General features: G+C 31.9%; 2 protein-coding genes across 3 annotated transcripts; both read left to right on the top strand.

The window, feature by feature from the left end:
* Window positions 1–1,583: 1,583 nt before the first annotated feature.
* Window positions 1,584–18,182, top strand: LOC139498399 (uncharacterized). 2 transcript variants are annotated; one of them, XM_071286785.1, is made up of 6 exons: window positions 1,586–2,124; window positions 3,731–3,805; window positions 4,131–4,202; window positions 6,433–6,513; window positions 7,518–7,577; window positions 18,049–18,182. In XM_071286785.1, exons 1-6 carry the CDS (start codon window positions 1,755–1,757, stop codon window positions 18,057–18,059), a joined length of 669 nt encoding a protein of 222 aa, XP_071142886.1. In that variant the 5' UTR covers window positions 1,586–1,754; the 3' UTR covers window positions 18,060–18,182. The 2 variants fall into 2 exon arrangements, with proteins under 2 accessions (XP_071142885.1, XP_071142886.1); XM_071286784.1 differs by lacking the exon at window positions 18,049–18,182 and having other exon boundaries at window positions 1,584–2,124; window positions 7,518–7,665.
* LOC139499258 (uncharacterized) lies at window positions 14,653–16,645 on the top strand. The gene has a single exon (XM_071287932.1). The coding sequence runs from the start codon at window positions 14,729–14,731 to the stop codon at window positions 16,643–16,645; it is 1,917 nt and encodes a 638-aa protein (XP_071144033.1). The 5' UTR covers window positions 14,653–14,728.
* Window positions 18,183–21,031: the final 2,849 nt, after the last annotated feature.

Below are 21,031 nucleotides of genomic sequence, written 5' to 3'. Positions count from 1 at the left end.
TAACAAATTATAACATTGTAAAACAGTACGAAGTACTGAGGACCAAAATATGATACACCTGGTTTTCGTCAAAAGACAACTGGTGACATTAGAAAATTAGAATGAATATGTAGTCGCCAGTATTTTTGTATTGAATTTTGTATTTGTTTGATTTAGTTATAAACTTTTGTTTTTATCTCTTGCAGTATGGAAAGTCCGATCGTTGGATAAAAAATGAACAGATATAGCAAAAACTAAATTTCAGTAACCAAATAAATGTTGATTTAGGAGTTATTGGTAGTACTATGTTAACCACTCATTGTTAAAAAAAGATATTTCTGAGTTAAATTTGTTTATTAACAGCTGCAGAGAATACATGCGTGTTATGAAATACTTAACACGACGGGTGACACAAGTAGAGCAGGATCTGCTTACCCTTCCGGAGCACCTAATATCACCCCTTATTGTTGGTCGGGATCGTGTTGCTTATTCTTTAGTTTTCTATGTTGTGTCATGCGTACTGTTGTTTGTTTGTTTGTCTTTTTTCCTTTTTAAGCCATGGCGTTGTACGTTAATTTTCGATTTATGAGTTTGACTAACCCTCTGGTATCTTTCGTCCCTCTTTTAACATCAAGTAATAACAAACTCGTTTTTTATTTTTTTTCTGAGTTTTTAATAAATATTGACAGATTTCAAATGTCTGGTTTAAATGACAAGTAATTATTTCATTGTAATTGGAAGAAAATTTACTCTACATACATTTACAATATATTTTTCTTTATAGGTAGCCTAACATGATTGTCTTTACAAGTTAAAAATATTAAATTGAATGATCTTCTTTGTGTTTTGAATAATGCTACGAAAGCTGTTAAATTAAGTGGGTACAAAAGAAAAGGTGGTATGATTGCCTATGAGACAACTCACCGCAAGAGACCAAATGTCACAAAAACTACATGTAACAACTAAAGATAAGTGTACGGCCTTCAACACTGTGCAAGCCCATACTGCAATGTCAGCTATAAAATGTTCCGAAATAACTTAAATTTCCCTTATATTTATATGTTTTGTGAATCGTATGCAAAACGATTTTAAGAATAATAAGCCGTAATTTAGTATTAAATGGGTGTCTACCAGAAAACCATGCAAAATCCAAAAAAAATTATGAAAGGGGTGGTGGAGTTTTCAGCTGATTTTGGTTTCCTGACAAAGTATTAAGTACATCTAATACACCCATGGTTGAAAAATGACAATATAGGTCAAATACAGTAAATACAGGGTAATTCTATTTTGGTACCAAATTTGCTTGAAATCTTGATGAAAATGGACATTTAAAAAAAAAAATATTGAATTGTTCCAAGTATTACATGTCAAATCTTTTTGTTATGCCTTAAAATTAAGATTTTAAACTAAAATTAACTGCAAGTCGAATCTTATTTCGCCTTTCAATTTTTTTAGTATTTCTATTGAAAAAAAGTTTTTTTTTCACAAATTTGATTGTAGCCTGCACTTCAAATGTCCATAAATCCTCAAAAGTCACTCAAAATGAAACAATATTTGGTCAAATGTTATGTTTCACTATAAAATAAAATTCCTGAACTGGATTTCCGTTGCAAATTATTTTTAAACTTTTTGAATAAAAATAAAAAATCTGAAAAATTTATACCTTCGATTACTTCCCTTTGTACTACTCTCCAAACACAAGGTAGATTTACTGTTTACATTAGAAGGAGGGAAATAAACAAATGAGCAGAAGGACATAGTTTCAAGGATGGATAATGGCTGAGAAAGGAGAAAGTTGTATTTTTGATGAGAGCTGTGACACAGACAACCTATTTATTTTAAGAAAATGCAGGAAAGATACCACCAATCATTTCAGATTTTTTAAATGTGGTACAGACATAACAATACCAGAATCATTGTTAATCCTCAATCGTGCCAGTTTGGGCCTAAGACTCTCAAACTTTTCAAAACATATTTGCCTTAAACATAGACAAGAGCTTGGTTTGCAGTGGACAAGAAAGAAAAGGACATGTTGCCATCCACTGCATGACCTTTCAAAATCTTCAAAAGTGGCAAAGGGAGTGAACTTTATCCAAAGCAGAGAGATCTGGGTCAAGTTTAACTTGAATGTTTCAGTTGGTTCTGGTAAGATTATTTCGAAATTAATGAAGAGAAAAGGAAAATGACACCACAAAAAAAAGATCTCATCATCTAGAAATGCATATATAAATATATGATATATATAAAAGGAAAAAAACACTACATTTATCGTAAAAAAAGGGGGGAATATTTTGGGGTATTGGGCTCATTTGCCTTGCTTCATATTTGCAATGGGTCTTTTCCCTATGATTCCAATTGCTACTTTTATTACAAAAAATATGAACAAACTTATTCCATTGTATTCAGATATGTATCATACTCATATTGTATCAAGACGTGTCCTTTTGTTGTTGGAATATTACAGGTACAAATACCCTACCACTGTCCAAGGTTAGGGAGAAAGTGTGGATCCCGCTAACATTCTTTAATATAAATAAGACCCTGAGTTTTCATTGTCATTTCCAGGCCTTTATAGTTGACTATGCAGTATGGGCTTTGCTCATTGTTGAAGGCCATATCGTTGTCTCTAATTGTTAGTTTCTGTGTCATTTTGGTCTCTTGTGAATAGTTGTCTCATTGGCAATCATACCACATAATATTAACGCTGTCACATTATGCATGAATTCAAATATTTTATTATAAATGAATTTTAACTTCTGTATCAAATCTTTTTAAATATGGCTCGAGCTTCATCTTATGAAAATAAATTTTCAAGTAATAAATGAAAATTATATATTCAAAAAAAAAATGTCTCCATCTTATGAAAACTCAAAATTTAGATAAATGTCTCCTTTATTATGCCCTATTTATGGGCATTATGTTTTTCTGGTCTGTGCCTCCATTCATTAATATCTGTCCGTTCGTCATCTGTCTGTCTGTACTTCATGTACTTCAGGTTAAAGTTTTTGGTTGACTTAGTTTTTTATTAAGTTGAAGTTCAATAAATTGAAACTAAGTACACATGTTGCCTTTAATATGATCTTTCTAATTTTTATGCCAAATTAAGAGTTTTGACCTCAATAATGGCAATTTTACAGTCCACGGATCAACAAATGATATAGTCATATACAATGTGGTATGGGTGTCAATAAGACAACTCTACAACTTCTACATGTATATATCATGTATATATCATGTTTATTGAAAAAATAGCATTGTGGTAGCTTTCAAATTGAAGGAGCATTAATTTACAATGTTATACATGAACATGTATGTTCAATTTATTGCTTTTGTACATCACAACTTTCTGTTTATATTGGCAATTTTTTAGTTTAAATTCTGCTGCATATATATTTTATACAGTAACCAAGATGAATACTCATGAATTGATTTAATTTCAATCCTTGTCAATTGATCAATAATTGCATCCACATTACAATGCAAGACCTATAAATGTACAAATGTACATCTAGCTGTACAACAGAACAACTTTGAATTCATGACTTTACAACATATTTTTCTTTAATTTCTTCATGCATTTCATATTCTATCCCAAAGAAAAATTGATAACAGAATTTGCTAGTAAAAGCACACACATGTTCATGCATATAAATTTTGATACTGAAAATTTACATGTATCCAATGTCTATTAATTTCCTAAAAATAGGCATACATTTGTTACATTGAACTGTACATGTATTTTTATCGACAGGTATATGTAGGAGGTGCATTGAAAAGCATAAAGATGAGGTACAAATTGCCACAGATTTGAAAGGAGAACTTAGAGGTACATAAATGATATTGATTAAAGATGTAACAATGGATAGAGACTGCTAAATGGACTACAATTAAGATTTTATTATCATTTGGAGAATTTGTAGCAGCATGTTAAAGAATTAATAAATAAAAAAAATTTATTAAAAGTTGAATCTAGAAAAACACAAATAAACTGTGGTTAAACAGAATAATAACTACTTATCCTCTTTTCTGACAATAAGCCTGAAAAAAAACCTGGTTATCCTGTTAGACTGACATATTCTCAAGATGAAGACAAATTAACATTAATTACTGTGAATTAATTAAATTAACAATAATTGTAATTTTTATTTTAGAAATATGTTGCTTTCTAGACAATTCTACAGAGAGGGAAGAAGCAGGAATTGTTACAGATGAAAACTTGAGTGGTAATTAAAAAAATAATTAATCTAAGGCCACACCAATTTGATTCCTTGTTCGACGGACCCGCCTGCACCTATTTTTTTCAAGACAGAATTTTTTTATTTTTTTTATATTCCCGCTTCTCGCATCAGGAAATGTAATCATGTCCATTTCCCGCACCGTTTTTTTTTGTAAATATTCTAAAAAGATATCAACATCTGTTTTTAAAATCACAGTCTAACCTGTATATAACGATTTTAAACATAAAAGCACCCCACCATACTGTGTAAATATCTGTGAGAATATTTGTTTTAGCATGAAACCTATTTATCCAAAGCGGGAGTGCTCCGATATAAATTTAGAACAGCAGAAATACCTTTTAAGAACAAAAAAATGGTTTCTTTCCCCCTTAATTATATTCCCTATCAACAAACATTCGTTGTTAGAATAAAGTACAAAGAACTTCTGAAGGATTTGCCTTCAACTGCAATTATATTGTATGCTGGCGAAACAAAACTATCCATAGCCACTGCATGTTTATGCACCTGTCCTGATTGATTCAGGGGCCTGTTCAGCATCGTTTGTTGATGTTGTTCATTGGTATTTTCCCGTTCGGATATATGAATTAGATCGTTGGTTTTCCTGTTCGAATTGTGTACGCTAATAATTTTGGGGTCCTTTTTAGCTTGCTGTTTGGTCTGTGTAAAAAGCCGTACTTTGACCTGTGTTTGCTATTATCAGGTTGAGAACAACCCACCCTCAGACAAGGGGTCATTTTACTGATGTAGAAAAAAGAAAATAGAAATACCAACATGACCAAGGATTTGTTTAGTTCTTATATACAAAACATAGGCGGATCCAGGGTGGCCTGGGCCCCCCTTTTCGTGGGAAAAATTTGGTTGATTATATTGGGAACCATTGAAGCATGACTGGAGCGGGCCCCCTCTTAGGTCAGTCAGATCGAGGGCCCCCCTTAGGAAAAGTTCTGGATCCGCCACTGCAAAACCTTTGAAAACTTAGAATTTTGTACTCAAAAAGAGGAGAGTTACATCATATTTTAAACAACTTTTTCTAAAAGAGGGGTCCACTTATTTTGAATAATTATTAAACTGTTAAAGTAAATGTGTTAACATGGTTAAAGTCCAGGAATAATACAAAAATTCTTGGACATGTTTTGACCATTTAATACCAGATAGATATATAGTTCTTTGAGAAAATATGAGCCCTTTTGTACAAACAAATAGATTATAACTTATATTGATCTCTCATAAAACATGTAAAAGGGATAAATTTATAACATTAAGGGTTGCCCCCAAACTGAATATGACTTGGATGGAGAATTGTCTCATTGTCATACATAGACCAGATTTAATTATTTCTTGTTGAATAGGGAAACAATACTTCAGAAATTAAAGAAATGTCAAAGTACAAGTGATAAATCAAGTTTTAATATTGTCAAAACCTTCTATTTTATGTTTACAAAAAAAAATTATAATCGTTCGCCTCTACTTTTCAAGCTTCGCCTCAAAAATTTGCAAATTAAATATTTTTTTATTAAAATTTTCAAATCGCTTGCTCGCCCCAAATTTTGGAGTCCAAAAATCTGAAGAACAAGAAATTAAATTGGTGTGGCCTAACCAAGGACTTTTATACTTCTATATACCATGCATACGTCCCTGATCTAACACATAAATGACATATGTTCAAAGTATCATGTTAAACTTCAGATTGATTAGTTGACAATTGTTTATTTTTACATCACTGTAGCATACATGTTATAAGTAGGCAATAAATTTCTCCCATGAATTTTGTTTAAATTTGCATTGAAATTCCTAAAGTGATATCTTTTACTTCATTTGTTAAAAAGTTTTCAGATAACTTCTTTAATGTAGGAGTTATTGCCCTTAGATTACAATTTTGGCAAACTTTTTTGCTTTTAGCCAAAAACAATACATTTGATAGAGTTAAGCTACATGTATGCAGTAACTACATGTATGTACAGGAATAAATTATAAGCAATACAAGATCAACAAGAAAACAAATGATTCAGTAATTAACTAAATTCTTGTCTACAAATAATGTTGTATTGCTATTAAAGATTAGAAACATATCAAATCAAATAGTTTTTGAAATACCAAATCATCAACTAACTTATCAGTTCATGCTCCATTGACTTAATGTATATGGGAAGGTTATATTTCATATCTGTAGACACATTCTGACATCAGTATATTATTAATTTTGTTTCTTTTTCAGAAATGGCAACTATGAATGACATAAATCAAGTAGCTATGTCCATAGATTCAGAAGCTATCAATACAGAAAGTATAAATACAGGTACAATAGTTTTTGTGAAAAATAACAATAAAGGAAAATTATATAACAACAAACATTAAGGGTAAGGTTCAGAATTTTATTCAAAATTGATTCCTGGTGTCAAATTGCAGTAAAAACTAAATGTTGGTAAAAAAACATATAATGAGGAACTTCTTTTTGTACTATGATTTCAATGAATGTATATAGCCTTGTAAGCATAATATCATTACTATGCAATCTGTATACATCATAATACATAAATAAATGGAGAATGGAAATGGGGAATGTGTCAAAGAGTCAATAACCCAATAAAAAAAACAGACAATAAGAAAATCCTGCAACCTTAGGCATGCTTCAGCTGGTCCTTAAACAACAACATGTACTAGTTTCACATATTTTTATGAAAAAGGTCACACTGAGTTCACTATACACTGAAATTATATGGGCAAAATAGTTTATTAGAGGCAATCAATTAAACAATTAAAGAAAGTAGATATCTACTACATTTCGACAAATTATAGAATTTCTTGAGAAAAAAAATACATGTACACATGTTTCATAATGAAAACTAACCATTTAGTTAATTTGATATTTCATTTGACTTTGACTCCAAATATATATAAAAAGAAACTAAAATCTAAAATTAAACAAGAAATCAGTGTTTTGTTTGTATTATATGTAAATAATACATGTGTTACTTCATAAGGTGCAATAAGGCACCTCACAACATTAACAATGTTGTCAGTTTAATTTCTAATATATTTTCATATCATTATAAAAAAGATTAAGTGTAATACACTTGATACAAGAAATATATTTGAGTGGGAAATAAATACTACATGTACCAGCAACAATATAAAGACAGTTTTATCTGAGGATTTTAAGGCTGTTTCTGCTTTATATAAATACGAAGATGTAGTGTGAGTGTCAAGAGACAAACTATTATATTGTGACCATGTCTTCCTTTACAGTTCGAGCATGATTTGCTATTATTGCATTATAATTTACTATAATTTTTTTTACAGAGCTGGTGTCTGATAGCATATATGAAGAAGGCCTAGAATTAGCAATGTGTGTGGATTCAGGTAAACAATTATTATCTCACCTGCATATACATATGTATAGTAAAAGGCATATTTGAAATTCTCACAAAACTCTTGTAATTTTTGCAAAGCCTGCATGAAAACTTTAGAGAAAGTCATTTCTCGACAAGTTTTCAATTGATTATATCTCAAAGAATGCGACTGTTATTTTTTTCTACCTGTAATTACATATACCAACATTCTTATTACAAATTTAATAGGGAATACTTTTGGGGATCTTTATTGTGATACATGTAAATCTAATTGAATATTTTTTATACAACTTTAAAAATGTTGTGTATTGGTATAACTTTGTCCTTGTCCAAAGACACTTAATTTCTGGACAATAACTTTAGTTTAGGTGAATAAATGATTTCTTAAATTTAAACACAACGTTTGAAACTACCAATGGTAAGGTTGCAATTGATTTTTGGAATTATGGGCCCAACAGTTTAGGAATTAAGGGCCTAAAAGGGGGTCCTAATAAGCATTTTGTCCAAAACAAGACTTCCGTTCTAATACCTTGCATAAATGGTTTATTTCCTGTCCAATTTATATTATGTTTTATTCTTGAATTTTTGGAGTTCTTTCTATAAACATGACTAACCTGAATCTAAACATGTAATAAGTTTTTGGATTTTGGGCTCGGTTTTAAATTGGTCTGCAGTGAGGTCCAGCCAAAGGATCGAAAATTAAACTTTGTTTGATTTCATCAAACCTTGATTTATTTGGGTTATTTGATATGCCAAAGTGCTTATTTAGATTTCTGATTATGGGCCTAATTTTCTAGTTGGTCCAAACCAGGATTAAAAATTAAAACTTGTTTGATTCCAACAAAAATTGAATACATGGCTTTGATATTTTAGCTTAGTTATACCAGGTCAAATGAGTCCAAAATTAAATTTTGTTTGATTTCATTAAAACGTGAATTATTTGGGTTCTTTGATATGCAGAATCTTACTGTATTTAGATTTTTAACTTATGGTACTTTTATAAAATTAGTCCACATTGATGTCAAAAGGGTCAAAAATTAATCTTTGTTTGATGTCATAAAAAAATGAATTCTTGGGGTTCTTTAATATGCTCAATTAAACCATGCATTTTGAATTCGGACAAAACATGTATGGTAAATATCTAATTCATATTTTTTATGGCACAACAATGAAGTTGTCTGTGCCAGATAGTTTTACCCTTTTCCGTAATTCCGTAATTCGTCATATTCATTCTGCAACAAACCATTATACAGATTTTTTTTTATCTTAACCCCTTCAGATTTTGGGCTGATTTTTGGTATGTGAGTTAACCAAGATGAGTTACAGATCAAGTTTAAGTTTTGTTCAGCTTGGCTAATTTTTGCTGTAATTTCAGGCTTTGGACCTTGATAAATTTTTGAAAGTCACAGTTATACAGACCTTTTTTCTTAATGCTTTCAAAATTTTGCCAGATTCTTGGTATGTGAGTTACTCATGATGAGATGAATTGGTCCCAATGTGATCAAAATTACTGCCCCTACAGATGGGTGCAGTCCTAACCTGTACAGCAAGTTAACTTGATAACCAGTCATTTGGACTGGTCAAAGTGAACCTGTGACCAAATTTAGGACTGCTTTGACCAGTCCTAGGACCAAAATCTAGTAAACTTGAAAAGCGGACTTGGTCCTAGGACTGTTTTTATGTCTGCCAAAAAGTTAACTTCGAAACAGGTCCGCTATTGATATAAGTTAACTTCGAACCAGTCCTGCCGTAAAGTTAACATAAGTTAACTTCGAAACCAGTCCTACCATAAAGTTAACATAAGTTAACTTCGAGACCAGTCCTGCCACAAAGTTAACATAAGTTAACTTTTGCTTTGACAAATCCGACCGAAACCAGACTTGTTCCCAAGTTAACTTTTGACTGGTCTGCTCAACACTAAGTTAACTTGTAACCAGGACCGCTCTACATCGATTTTTTAAAAATATTTTTTAATATCTTTGTTTCGTAGTATAAACATCGAAAATAAAGTAAAACTAATACTTCCGTTATATAAACAGGATTTAATACAAATATTTGAAAATAATTCTTATATCATTTGCATATCTATAAATACTTGAATTGGATTGGTCAAGAAGAATTTTTCTCTTGGTTTACACTTCGATAAACCATGTTTCCGAAACTACTTTTGTAGTCTATTCATGCGCGATACACATTCTTGCAGGGATACTGAGATTTTCAGCAAGTTGAGATTATTAAACAATTGGCATGACAGTTGTTTCTATTCTTATGCATATATAATCCAAAAAAAGAAAAAAAGTAAATGCACTAAAGCTTCGAAAATGTATAAAAAATGAAATTTAAATAAAATTCCGGGAAATTTCACGAATGAATTGGCGAATTTACGTCATGGCAAAACACGACGTCATACGGTTGAAAACTTTCAGACGGAAGATTATTTCGTTATTATTACGCTTCAAATTCGGAAAGTATCTAATAAAAATCAAGTTTTTGAGGTAGGTGCTAGTTCATTTTAGACTCTTTTGCATTTATCGAACATTTAAAAGTTTTTTAGAAAGTCAAGATGGCGGCGTACTCCTTAGTTACGACATGACAGTTTGCATCTGATGGTACATATAGTAGCCATCAAAGTTATAATGTAAACTAATAATCGCGTATGTTTGGCTGAAGAATTATAAGGATTAAACACATTTTTTCTAGAGGTTATTGATGTGTAAACCGGGTCTCTAACTCACAAACTTGACATAAAAGTCCTTCGGACTTTTATTCAGTTTGTGAGTTAACCGCCCCGGTTTACACATCAATAACCTCTAGAAAAAATGTGTTTAATCCTATAATAAAGTTCGCATAAAATGTTGCTTGAAACACAAATTTATCTGTGATCTGCCAATCTATAAATTAAAAAAACGACCTTGGTTACAATGATAAAGGGCACTGAATATATATTCCAATACCTATCAAATTCAACCATATTTGCACTTTCTTTATATGTATATCTATGAAAGGACGTATTTTAGAGGAAAGCATCATTTTAACACATGACTGCAAATTTTTGTTCGCATAAATTTAGGGTGCCAGCATTTTCTCCTTTTATTCAAAATATTGATGCATAAAAAAATGTGGTTACGTTTTGATACTTCATGCTGACTTGTACAACAAAATTATTTGACCGCGTTGACCAAAACTGACCATGTGTGCACTTTTATTTATAAATCTATATACCTGCATAGTAAATCAGCCATATTTTTTCAAATTTTTGTTCGCATAAATTAAGGGTACCAGCATGTCCTCCTTTTATTCAAAATTTTGATACGTAACAAAATTTCAGTAGTTTTGATACCTCATACTGACTTGTACAACAAAATTATTTGACTGCATCAACTAAAACTGACCATATGTGCACTTTAATTTGTAAATCTATATACCAGCATAGTAAATCAGCCATATTTGTTATGTCAGGATTCAATGTATATTACAATGGACAGCAATATTGCTATACAATAACAACAATTTTTTGTTTGCATAAATTTAGGGTGCCAGCATATGTCCTCCTTTTAATCAAAATATTGATACGTAACAAAATTTCAATAGTTTTGATACCTCTTGTTGACTTGTGCAACAAAATTATTTGACCGTGTTGAACAAAAATGACCATGTGTGCATTTTTTTTTTATAAATCTATATACCCGAATAGTAAATCAGCCATATTTTTTCAAATTTTTGTTCGCATAAATTTAGGAAGCCAGCATGTCCTCCTTTTATTCAAAATTTTGATATGTAACAAAATTTCAGTAGTTTTGATACCTCATATTGACTTGTACAACAAAATTTTTTGACTGCATCAACTAAAACTGACCATATGTGCACTTTAATTTGTAAATCTATATACCAGCATAGTAAATCAGCCATATTTGTTATGTCAGGATTCATTGTATATTACAATGGACAGCAATATTGCTATACAATAACAACAATTTTTTGTTTGCATAAATTTAGGGTGCCAGCATATGTCCTCCTTTTATTCAAAATATTGATACGTAACAAAATTTCAGTAGTTTTGATACCTCTTGCTGACTTGTGCAACAAAATTATTTGACCGTGTTGACCAAAACTGACCATGTGAGCACTTTTATTCATAAATCTATATACCACCATACTAAATCAGCAATTTTTTTCAAATTTTTGCTTGCATAAATTTAGGGTGCCTTCATGTCCTCCTTTTATTCAAAATTTTAATACGTAACAAAATTACAGTAGTTTTGATACCTCATGTTGACTTGTCCGGCAAAATTATTTGACCGCATCAACTTAAAATGACCATATGTGCACTTTAATTTGTAAATCTATATACCCGCATAGTAAATCAGCCATATTTGATATTTCAGGATTCAATTTATAATACAATGGACAGCAATATTGCAATACAATAACAACAAATTTGTGTTCGCATAAATTTAGGGTGCCAGCATGTCCTCCTTTAATTCAAAATATTGATACGTAACAAAATTTCATTAGTTTTGATACCTCATGCTGACCATGCTGACTTGTACAAGAAAATTATTTGACCGCATCAACTAAAACTGACCATATGTACACTTTAATTTGTAAAGTTATATACCTGTATAGTAAATCAGCCATATTTTTTGTGTTAGGATTCAATGAACAATACAATGGACAGTAATATTGCAATACAATAACAACAAATTTGTGTTCGCATACATTTAGGGTGCTAGAATGTCCTCCTTTTATTCAAAATATTGATACGTATCAAAATTACAGTGTTTTGATACCTCATGCTGACTTGTAAAACAAAATATTTTGAGCGCTTCCACCAAAACTGACCATATGTGCATTTAAATTTGTAAATCTATATACCATATATACCCGCATAGTAATTCAGCCATATTCTTTATGTCAGGATTCAATGTATAATACAATGGATTGTAATATTGCAAGAAATAACCAGCTGATAACAACAAATTTTTGTTTCGCATAAATTTAGGGTACCAGCATGTCCTCCTTATATTCAAAATATTGATACGTAACAAAATTTCAATAGTTTTGATACCTCATGCTCACTTGTACAATGAAATAATTTGACCGCATTGACCAAGACCAAAACTGACCATATGTGCACTCTAATTTGTAAATCTATATACCAGCATAGTAAATCAGCCATATTTTTTTTATGTCAGGATTCAATGAATAATACAATGGACAGCTATATTGCAATACAATAACAACATGAACAAAAAATTTTTGTTCGCATAAATTTAGGGTGCCAGCATGTCCTCCTTTTATTCAAAATATTGATACGTAACAAAATGTCAGTAGTTTTGATACCTCATGCTGACTTGTACAACAAAATGATTTGACCGCATTGACCAAAACTGACCATATGTGCACTTTAATTTGTAAATCTATATACCATGTATACCTGCATAGTAAAAAGCCATATTTTTTATGCCAGGATTCAATGTATAATACAATGGAAAGTAATATTGCAATATGATAACAACAAATTTTTGTTCGCATTAATTTTGGATGTCAGCATGTCCTCCTTTTATTGATACGTAACAAAATTTCAGTAGAATTGATACCTCATGCTGACTTATACAACAAAATTATTTGACTGCATCGACCAAAAACTGACCTCGAATGTGCACTTTAATTTTAAAATCTATATATTTTCGCATAGTAAATCAGCCATATTTTTGATGTCTGGATTCAATGTATAAAATAAATGACCGTTGTTGGGATGGCGCCTTATTATGTCTTCTCCTGTGAACATGTTAGTAGGACGGCAAATGTAAGCAATAAGGAAAACAATTAATGCAATTTTTTTCCCGCATACATTGAGAATATCAGCGTTTCATCTCTGTATTCATAATATTGAACAGTCACTAGGGTGTGTAAAAAGAAACTATTAGGCCGCATCATCCAAGTACATGTACCAACACTGACATGTCTGAATTCATTTGTGATTTTTAATAAACAATGTATTTGAGGTTCTCTTCTGGTAATAGTATACTGTTAATCTATTATGTCGGTTGATTGATTTTGTTTATAGTTAAACGTCAAGTGACAACTATTTCATTCATGTGCACAAATCTCTCGACAAATCTGACGAATTTGACGAGATTGTTGGTAGTTTTACCACATCGTACATATCCGGACACTGTACAACTGTACAATTTTCGTTAGAATATTCTGCGGAAAAAGAATAGTAAATCCAATCCAAAAAAGTAGAATAACAATGAACATGATGAACTATCCATGCATGTATAAATGCGTAAAGTAAAAATTATGAAGGGACAGGTAAAAAACGGGGAACGAAGTAACGTCGACAGAGATGTTGATATCCCATGATATACGAATGTTGTTCCGATGCGTTGGATAACCCTAATTTCTATCCGCCTTCTAATTAAAATAATATGCTAGCTCTATGTAATTGACTATTGTTTATAAGAATATATAAAAATAAAAAAAGGAAGAATTGTGTTGTTATTAATAATGTCTAGTAGAGTATAGCGAGTAAAGAAATTTGCTATCAGAGGCCTTCTTGGGAAGAACAATATGCGAATGTTGTTTATACATATTTTAATAAAGCTCAAGTCTGATATGAAAAGTCGCAAAAACGATAACATTTCATAAGCAGACATGTCCCCAGGTCTGATCAATAGCAGACTTGTCCACAGGTCTGGTCAGAAGCAGACCTGTCCACAGGTCTGGTCAGGAGCAGACCTGTCCACAGGTCTGGTCTTGGGCAGACCTGTCCTCAGGACTGGTCAAAAGCAGACTTGTCCACAGGTCTGGTCTGGAACAGACCCGTCGATAGGTCTGCAGCAGTCATAAAAAGGCGGACCGTAGGTCTGGTCCACCGTAGACGAAGTTAACTTGCTTGTCTGCTTAAAAATTCTCAAGTTAACTTAAAAAGCAGTCAACAAGTTAACTCTAAGTTAACTGTTGTCAAGGTTAGGACCGCACCCATCTGTATACCTCAGATGTTGTTGTGTAAGCTCTCTGATTCTGTTATCCTTCAAATTGTCATGTATTTTATTTTTGATATTTTCAGAACCTGATATGTTTTCATCTCAAACAACAGTTGCTTCTAATTGTTCCAAAGATGAAAGGTCACAGAAAGATACATTTAACTGGGCAATGGAAATGATGTCTCATGGGCAATATCTACCTCTCAAATCGCAAGCATCATTAAATCTAGAAGACCTACAGTACTCTACAAAAATGTATTATATACGTCAAGCAAGGTTAGCATGTGAAATTGTATGTGAATGCATTGCTCCAGCTCAAGGTATAGAATTGCTGACTCAAGTGTACCAAAGCATGAAATTGAAGACTGCTGAAACCAAACAAAAAGATGCAGTTACAGACACAATCATATCTGCTTACAGGAAGGCTGAAGATTACACAACTAAAGTCCAGATTTTGTCTCTGATAGTGGAGAAATATTCTAAATCTGAACTTTTAAGTTTTATAGAAGGGTTGACTATTTACAAAATTGATGCAGCTCGGAAATATGCATCAACTCATGGAACAGGACAGTATGTTACTCCACCAAAGATCACACGCCTTCGCCTTTCAAAACAGAAAATTCATCATTTCATTGAATTTATTTCTGCTCCATGTTATCTCCAAGTAGTCGGATTTGGATCAAGACACCTTAAATTATCCTCAGGTTTGACTGTAAAGGTACCAAAGGTAATAAGAACAATGATTGCATCTCGCCTTATAACAGCATACAACAACTATTGCAAGGACAACTCCATACTTCCTCCATGTAGAGCAACTCAGTATAAGATCATTAAAGCTTGCGCCGCCTCTCAACTCAAATCCCTGCATGGCCTTGACAACTACATAAGTGATGGTATGGAAAGTATTGATACTTTAAAGAAAGTTGTTTCAAATCTTGGTACAAAAGGCCTGCAATCAAGTAAAGTATCTGATCTTATTCAAAGTTTAGACACATTGAAAATACATCTCAAGAATGAATTTAGAAGTCATTTGTCTACAGAAAGTGATTGCAGTCAACATTGCATGCACTTTGCATTATCAGAAAAAGGCTGTGAACATACCCACAGCAATATATGTCAACCTTGCGATAGAATGTACCAAATTAAAGATGAAATCCAAAATGTTATGACATCAAATTTTTCAAACATAGAAATTCAAGAGAAAGAAGAACTTGAACATGACATCTTAATTTCTACAGAAAAAATTTGGGCTTGGAGGGATCATTCTATTAGAACTGTAAATCAAGATTCATGCAAAAGAGATATTCTACGAAACTTACAGTCTCATGAAGTATTGATTATTGCTGATTGGGCCATGAAGTACATACCACAAACTTTCCGTGAAACTCAGAGTGAATGGTTCGGGAAGCAGGGCATCAGCTGGCACATGATTTGTGCTCTTGTTTGTAGGCCACAAGCTGAGGAAGATGAAAATGATGATGATAAGAACTTTGATATATACTCAATGGTACACATTGTTGAGGAGCAGAAGCAAGGATGGCATATTGTGTCACAAATTTTCAGCAGTGCATTCAAAATACTAAAATCAATTAATCCACACCTAAAACATGCTTATATAAGATCTGATAATGCTGGATGTTATCATGCCTTGCCACTGATGGGATACCTTTGGAAGTTTCGTAATGAATTGTCATTAGATGTAAAACAGTATGATTTCAGTGAAGCACAATCTGGCAAAGATCTCTGTGACTCAAGAACAGGCACTTGTAGACTTCACATGTTGAACTATATAAATGAAGGGAATGACATAACCAATGGTAAACAGATGAAGGAAGCACTTGAAAGCCATGGCGGTATAAAAAACACTTATATTTCAGTGGTAAATGTATCATGTGAAACACAACCTTTATTATGTGGCACGATAAAGAATTTCCAAATTACGCAGTTCAACAATTTCAAGTTTGATGATGAAGGCATGAGAGTTTACAAGGCATATGGCATTGGAGGGGAACTTGTCAAAGCAACAGACATGGCCAGAATTTCCAACATGTTAACTTTATTTGATTCTAATTTGACTTACATCTAGAAATTGACAATGAGGGTCGGTTGAAGACAAAACTTTACGACAAAAGAGATGATTTCAGCTTTCCAATTGTGAACTTTCCATTTCTAAGTAGCAACATTCCAGCAGCACCTGCATACGGGGTATATATCTCTCAATTGATACGATATTCCCGTGCTTGCATTTCCTATCATGATTTTCTTGATAGAGGGTTACTGCTCACAAGGAAGCTATTAAATCAAGAGTTCCAAATGGTGAAGTTGAAATCATCCCTTCGTAAATTTTACGGACGCCATCACGAGTTGGTTGACCGTTATGGAATAACCATTTCACAAATGATATCGGATATGTTCCTCACGTCGTAACTACAATCCCCTTCCCTTTCATGAATTTGACCTACCGAATTAGACTATTTACCGGATTTGTAATCACATAAGCAACACGACGGGTGCCGCATGTGGAGCAGGATCTGCTTACCCTTCCGGAGCACCTGAGATCACCCCTAGTTTTTGGTGGGGTTCGTGTTGTTTATTCTTTAGTTTTCTATGTTGTGTCATGTGTACTATTGTTTTTCTGTTTGTCTTTTTCATTTTTAGCCATGGCGTTGTCAGTTTGTTTTAGATTTATGAGTTTGACTGTCCCTTTGGTATCTTTCGTCCCTCTTTTGGTAAGAATTTATTTATTTCTGTCATGTCTGTAATCCTTTAAAAAAAAGGTACCAATTAACAGATCTAGAAACAAAACCTCCAAAGACTAAAACAATAGGGCTACTTCATAGAATTCACAAACAATCATCAAGTAGAATGTTCTCCTAACACATTATAGATAGCCTAAAACTTAACTAAGCTTAAGCCTTTTCAAAATTTTATTTAAAAAGCATTTCTGTTCAAAGACATACATGATGTAGGGCAGATATTGGATATATGAGTCAATGAGATTACAACCAAATAAATTCATCATAGATGCCAGGATTAAAATTGTAAACCCAGTAGTGCATTTCGTTTAAAAAATAATCATCAGTGACGCTGAAGTAAATATAAAAAATAAAAACACCTAAATTGCCTATTGAGGTAAAATAATATCATTATTATGAGAATCTAAAATTCGTAAATATTTTGACAAATAAAGCTAATGTGTCAGCGGACATTAATCAGCACTTTGTTTACTGACTACTGGCAGAACAACTACTCATTGCTCATGCGGTATGCCATTTGTAAATTAATGTCTTGTTTGGTCACTTGTTGAAATTTTCTTCTAGATTTGAATTCTGAGATTAGTTATTCTTCATTGTTCTTTAGGAATTTAATTTTGAATTTAAAAGGAACCATATCTTGTACTCAGCTGATTAATCATTTCTTTTCAGGATTTTTTTTAACTCCAATTGATAAGTCTCAAGAGGATAACCTTTTTATAATTATTTTTTACAGACATTTGGTGATTCCAAAATACCAGAAACTAAACCAGCTTCCATCAAATCATTCAGGTATAATGCAAGTTTTCCATGTTTTGATCCAAATTGCATACTGGAGTTCAAGAAAGAAGACCAATTATTGAAACACCTGTCTGTTGGTAAACATGTTGTTGATGATGAAAAGCAAGATAGTATCATAGATACTTCCAAAAGGCTTTGGTCGGCCAAATGCCAAGATATTAGATTTAATCAACCTTTGATTTCTTCTGTTGGTTTGGAACAATTGCAAGATCAAACAAAAACAAATATCAAAGAACAGCATGGTTATGCTTTGAAGAAAAGAAAAAAGGCTGTGAGATTCTCCCCAAAAGTGAAGGACTATTTGGCAGCTCTATTTAATGCTGGGCAACTGTCTGGTAAAAAACCAAGTCCTTATACAGTTTCCAATCAAATGCGAAATGAGATTGACTCCCAAGGAAACAGACTTGTCTCACCATCAGAGTGGTTGTCTCATCAACAAATAAGAAGTTTCTTTGGAAACTTGTGCATCAAAAAACAGAAAGTAGAGAAGTCCAAAAATCCATCTATAGAGGTCGCCAAAATAGAAAATGATCAAGAAGATGATGAAGATCTTCAAAATGTACTTAGCCATTTAATTGCAAATGAACACAATAATGTTTTATCAGAAATTGTTACCGGATTGACCAATTAGTTTTATTGATCTTATTCTTAGTTATGATATATATTAGACAGTAAAGAAACAATTCATTACTACATGTATTATAAATTCCTTGACTAATTCAACAATTGGTGTATTGTTACATGTAGCTGCTAAGTCATGATTAATTTACTCAATATAGATGTAAACTTGGATGTATTTTAATCTAATTCTTGCAATGTAATTTGGTTGTTTAACAAAGATTTGATATTAAATTAAGATAACATCAAAGTAAAAATCATAAAGGGACAGAAACAACCAAATCCATTTCTTTAAAAATTCAAAGTTTGACCTACATTTCACACTTAACTGACTTCAGTTTTATATTCAAGATCATTTAAAACTGCATGCAAAATTGTATAAACATGTATCTTGCATACAGTAAGTACATATAAGTATTTTTGTACTTCAGCACCAAGCCAAAATCTTGTCACTGTAACCTATATTCTGAATGCTTACATTTATTTGAAAGATTTATGTCTATAGTTATAATATAGACAGGAGCAGTTATGTAGAAGTTGCTGTACAATGTTTCTTACGTATGATTTTGGACAGAATTGTTAGACCATATTTTTCATTGTTATGCATTCACTCTTACTAAACTGTGTGCATTTTGAACACTGTTGAAGGTTGTACAATGACATTGAATTGCTTCAATCCATGTTATTTTGACTCTGCTGTAAAGTTGTCTCATTTAAAATCATAATTTTAAATTGTAATAGATTCATTTTGAATTTAGATTACAATGTTATTCAGCAGCTCTGCTCACATTGGTGGTTTCTTGTATTGTTTTAGAACTTGCCATCTTGCATTCTTTTTCAAGTGTCCTGATCTAGAACAGAACACTTCCAATTGAAGAAATTTTTATTTTTTTTTGAAAATTCATTTTTTATTGGATTATCTCCCTTTGTACCATGAACATGTTTACATACTTTGTACTACTTTATAAAATGCATTTTAAACTCTGTCACTGATCAAATCTGTTTATATTTTAAATGGACTGAGAACTTGAAATTTTAAAAATATGCAATTTTGAAATTTTAAGATTTAAAAAAATTCATCTTTCTGGATTATCTCCCTTTGTACCATAGAAAAAAATATTAACGCTTTCTCAGGTAATGATGACAAATTGAGTAATATGGTAACCAGTAAGCAAGAAAAAAGTTGCCACATGTGTTAAGATTTTTTACATTTATTAAAAAAAAAGAAACCTTCAAAAATTGTCTTTGTGCAGCTCCCCCCCTTTTTTTAGCCTAATGATCATTATTGTTTGTGACCTAAAAATCTTTTTACTTGAAATTTTCAACTCAAGTTACCTAAATGGCATGTAATAATCTATATAATTCATCTCCTTATTTTATAATGCTTTTTTTTATGGAAATATGAGGGTTTCCATTATCTTATTGCTAAATTACAAAAAAGGGGGGGGGGGGGGGCTCTCTGAACGACCAAATTTATCTATAAAATTAATTTGCAACCGAATTCCCTTTAAGATATTTTGAACATAATACAATGTAATGCTCTTAAAAAATTTAGGACTAATTAAAGCGTCTTTTGGGCTGTAGTGTCTGTTTTAGTGCAACTAGGTGAAAAAGTCAGATTTTCAATCATTTTATGTGTTGGGCAACCCCCTTAATTTCTATATTTATTGTTATGTTAAATGAAATTATGTGATTTATTCTTCATACACATGCTATCTATGCTATAAAAGTATATAAACACTCAGAAGTATTATAGTCTTTATTATTATTTGAGAAATCTATGAAGTCTCTGTATTTCATTAGTAGCATCTATATATGAACAAGAGAAAATAACAAATTCCTACCGTTACCATGGTTACCATTGATGTAAGGCCATCAAAATTGTTGGACTTTCATATGAAGTCAACCTGATCATTTAAGCAAAGTTTCATCAAAATCAAACAACCTTACATGGAGCACCATCTGCATGGTTTTCTCATAGATACCCATTTAATTATAGGTTACTTCTTGTATTCATTGGAAATAATATTGTATGTACATGTACTCGATTATGCCTTTATTCAACCGTAAGAACGAAGTATTTTAACTGAGTCATTTCCCTGTGAAATTGTTTAGACAAATTAAACCTTAAATACAAACAAATTAAAAACCTTTAAAAATCTAGTTCGCAGTAACTTTCACTGGAGTAAAGCTGATGACCGTAACTGCATTCACGGTCATCCCAAGATGACGGATGAAAAATTAGGTCAGTTTCTGTTTTGTCTGTTAAAGGGTTTCTATATCATTTTCTTAACAAAGCA

Source organism: Mytilus edulis, chromosome 12, assembly GCF_963676685.1.
Source record: "Mytilus edulis chromosome 12, xbMytEdul2.2, whole genome shotgun sequence".
NCBI classification, from domain to species: domain Eukaryota; kingdom Metazoa; phylum Mollusca; class Bivalvia; order Mytilida; family Mytilidae; genus Mytilus; species Mytilus edulis.
This window is presented reverse-complemented; position numbering and strand designations above follow the sequence as displayed.